General features: G+C 34.2%; 1 protein-coding gene across 1 annotated transcript; it reads left to right on the top strand.

The window, feature by feature from the left end:
- The first annotated feature begins 262 nt into the window (after positions 1-262).
- LOC145566298 (uncharacterized) lies at positions 263-2,582 on the top strand. Its single transcript, XM_081625758.1, has 2 exons — positions 263-1,838; positions 1,966-2,582. The coding sequence occupies exons 1-2, from the start codon at positions 263-265 to the stop codon at positions 2,580-2,582; spliced, it is 2,193 nt and encodes a 730-aa protein (XP_081481884.1).
- The last annotated feature ends 1,697 nt before the right edge of the window (positions 2,583-4,279 follow it).

Consider the following 4,279-nt stretch of genomic DNA (forward strand, 5'->3'; position numbering starts at 1 on the left):
GTGTAATGTGATAGATTTGCAAGCATGTCTACTTGTTATGTATATACATATACATATACATATACATATACATATACATATATATATATGTATATACATATATATATGTATATACATATATATGTCTATATATATATATACACTACTTGAATAGTATGTGGATATGGCTTTAAGCCTTTTGCTTTATGTTAATTGAAATTTTAATTATGACTTAATTGAATATGGCTTTTAATTGGGCTTGATAGGTGTGTAAATTTGTATCATGGATATTGAAAAGAGATGGGTTCATATGCCAAGAAATTATCCAGAATATAGGGAAGGAGTAGACCAGTTCATAAATTCTGTTGTAAATGCCTCAGCTTTAAATGGGAGGATTAAATGTCCATGTAGGAGATGTTCTGTTACTGTGTATCTTGATCCTAAAGATGTTCGTGAGCATTTATTTTGTGAGGGTTTTGATAGAAACTATGCTAATAGTGTATGGGTTTTTCACGGGGAAGAACCTTCACCGTCAGGCTTCTTCTTAGATGATGAATATCATAGTGATGAGGAGTCAAATCTTAGTATTGATGATATGCATGGATTACTTCATGATGCTTTTGGGTTTCCTAATTTTGGTGATAGCATAGGTGAATATCCTGAACCTGGTGAGGGGGGGTTGAATTTAGAAGCTGAAAAGTTTCAAAAGCTTATGGAAGATGCTAAAACTAAATTATATCCTGGATGTGATAAATTTACTACTTTGTCATTTATTCTTCGACTTTATCACATGAAATGTTTGCATCGTTGGAGTGATACATGCTTGAATGGTATGCTACAGTTCTTTAATGAGCTTCTTCCTAAAGGTTCAAACTTTCCAAAGAATCTTTACAAAATGAAAAAAGTCCTAGCAGACTTAGGTTTGGGATACACTAAAATTGATGCATGTCCAAATGATTGCATGTTTTATTGGAAAGAGAAGGTTAATGATGAAATTTGTACTATGTGTAATGTTTCGAGATGGAAAGATCCTTCAATTGGAAAGAAAAGTGGTCCAGCAAAGGTGCTACGTCATTTCCCCCTCATACCACGCTTAAAGCGTCTTTTTATGTCATCTAAAACATCCAATTTAATGAGGTGGCATAAAAAGGGACGTAGTAAGGATGGGAAACAAAGGCATCCGGTTGATTCTTTAGCTTGGAAGAGTTTTGATGAGAAATATCCTGATTTTGCTAAAGATGTTAGAAATGTTAGACTTGGTTTGGCTAGTGATGGTTTTAACCCATTTAGCAATATGAGCACTAATCATAGTACTTGGCCTGTTATAATTATGGTGTATAATTTGCCTCCGTGGTTATGCATGAAAGATTCATATTTTATTATGTCACTCCTTATTTCTAGTCCTACATCTCCTGGTAATGACATAGATGTTTATTTGCAACCTTTAATTGATGAGTTAAAGGAATTATGGGATGGTGTGGAGACTTATGATGCTTCAACAAATAACACTTTCATGTTACATGCTGCATTAATGTGGACAATAAATGACTTTCCTGCCTATGGAATGCTTTCGGGGTGGAAAACTAAAGGCTACTTTGCTTGTCCTCATTGCAATGTTGATACATGCTCTCATTTTTTAAAAAGAAGTAGGAAGTTATGTTATATGGGACATCGTCGTTTTCTGGACCTTAATCATGCATTTAGAAGAAGAAAGGCTGCATTTAATGGTAAAACTGAGGAAAGATCACCACCAAAGTTACATTCTGGTGTTGATTTGCTATTTCAAATACGTATGATTAAGGTTATCTTTGGGAAGCATAATAGAAAGTATGATGGTCTGAAGAGGAAGAGACAGGGAAGTAAGAAAAAACAAATTGAGTTCAGGTTGGAAAAAAAAAAGTATATTCTTTACTCTACCTTACTGGAAAGACCATCTTATACGGCATAATATTGATGTCATGCATACGGAAAAAAATGTGTGTGAAGCTTTGCTGGGAACTTTACTAGACATTGATAGAAAAAGTAAAGACACATTAAACTCTCGCTTTGATCTTCAAGACATGAACATTAGGCATAATCAACATCCTAAAGAGGTAGGGCAAAAATTTGAAAAACCTCCAGCACCATTCTTTCTTGATAAAAAAGCCAAGGAGAACTTTTGTAAAGTGTTATCTTCGGTGAAGGTTCCAGATGGTTGTGCCTCCAATATTTCTCGTCGTGTGGATATGAAAAATGGAAAAGTATCTGGTTTAAAGAGTCATGATTGTCACATTATAATACAACAGTTGTTGCCACTAGCTGTTCGGAAAGCATTACCGAGAGATATAAGTGTTGTATTGATTGAGCTGAGTAATTTTTTTAAAGAGTTGTGCTCTAAAGATGCTTCATTGGAAGATTTTGAGAAATTAGAGCTTAGTGTAATATTGACACTTTGTCGTCTAGAAAGGATTTTCCCACCATCATTCTTTGATATCATGGTACACTTGGTGAGTCATTTATCCTATGAAGCTGCCATTGCCGGACCGGTTCAATATCGTTGGATATCAGGGTACAACCTAGGGATGCATATGACATGGATAATGATGCGCTTGAAGTTGACATGAGAACTTATTATGGTAGTGAGCCACACAAGAATGAATTGATGAATAGTGCAAGAGCTGATCTTGATAACTGTTATGTGAATTTAGCAAATGAGGATGATAATATTAATGAGGAGGAATCCAGTGATGATAGTGAAGAGGAGGAATATAGTGAGGATAGTGAAGAGGAGGAATTTAGTGAGGATAGTGAAGATGATGAGGACTACACTTACAACTTGATATGAATTCTGATAAAATATGTCTTGTGTAATGATGGCTTCGAAAAACTTCTAATGACTATAAATTATGTCGCTTATTAGTAGTTTCATTGTTGCTATTATTTATGTATGCTGAATATTTTGAAGGAGTATTTCCATTGTTAACTTATTGTGCATGCACTTTCCTGTTTTTTCCTTGCTTGTTGTGTATGTATATACGCAGGTTACAATGCTATCAAGTTTGAAAGGAAATTTACAGAGTCAGAAAAGTATTGCTTCAACTTCAGCACAAAGAAAAGAAGATTATCGTGTCTTTAGAAATGACAGAAGTTCAAGCGATAGGAGCTCAAGTGATGAGGACAGTGTCCCAGAAGACTCTAATAATGAACAACAAATCAATGACACTAATTTCCAAGATCAAAACATGATCTCCTCTCATGAAACAAACGGTAGTAGTTCTTATTTTCTATCTGTTTTGAATTATTTTCTTCTATTATCATTGTGCTGACCAATTAGTTTATTTCTGTTTTTATGATAGAGAGGCCAAAAGTTAACCCTCCTAGGGGACCTAACAAGTGCAGTAACCTGTCAAGTAATGAAAAAACAATCGTCACCGTTAATCATAACGGACAACCAATTGGGAAAAATGGCAGAAAGTTGTCATCATATCTTGGTCTACTTGCAAGAGACCCTAAATTGGTACCCCTTGACCGTAAGGATTGGAGAAAGTTTAAGACTACGGAAAATGTAGACATGTTTTGGAAGATCATCTTGGTAATATACTTCTAATTAACCATGAATATTTAATGTTAACTTCATTTAGATGACGTTTTATGTGCTTTTATTTTATTTTTTTGCAGAAAAGATTCACATTCGAAGGTCTGACTTCTCCTAAAGATTGGGCTTTAGACAAGATGAATCATTGTCTGAGATCATGGAGAAGAAAATTGAAGAAAAAACACTATAAACCTGGTGAAAAGTCTCTGGCTGACTTATTAAAACCACCTAATAACAGAGTAGATCCTGAACAATGGGTGAATTTAGTGCACAAATGGGAGTCAGAAGCTGGAAGGGTATGTGAAATGCAGAAGTTTCAATCAAAAATGGAATTTTTTTCCCCTAAATATGCCATCTTTTTTTTTTCAATATGACAGGCTAGCAGTCAAAGGAACTTTGACAATCACATGAAATCTACAATGGCACACCATTTGGGCACAAAGAGTTTAGCTCGATTAAGAAATGAACTGGTAAATTTTATTAGAACTTTCCACTGTTATCTAAATGTAAAACCATTCTTCTTCTATATGACTATTCTTTTTGTAGACAAAGGATGGAAAAGAACCTGATCGTCTCACTATTTTTGAAAATGAATATGGAGTTGCAAAAAAGAAACCAGTTGATCCAGTTTCTGAAAAGAAAATTGTATGTAAAAATTGTCTCTGTATTTTATATGTTAATTGTTGTCTAATGTATAACGACTATTTTAACCAATTTAAATCATAA

This window comes from Chenopodium album, chromosome 11, assembly GCF_948465745.1.
Source record: "Chenopodium album chromosome 11, dcCheAlbu1.1, whole genome shotgun sequence".
In the NCBI taxonomy this organism is placed as follows: Eukaryota; Viridiplantae; Streptophyta; class Magnoliopsida; order Caryophyllales; family Amaranthaceae; genus Chenopodium; species Chenopodium album.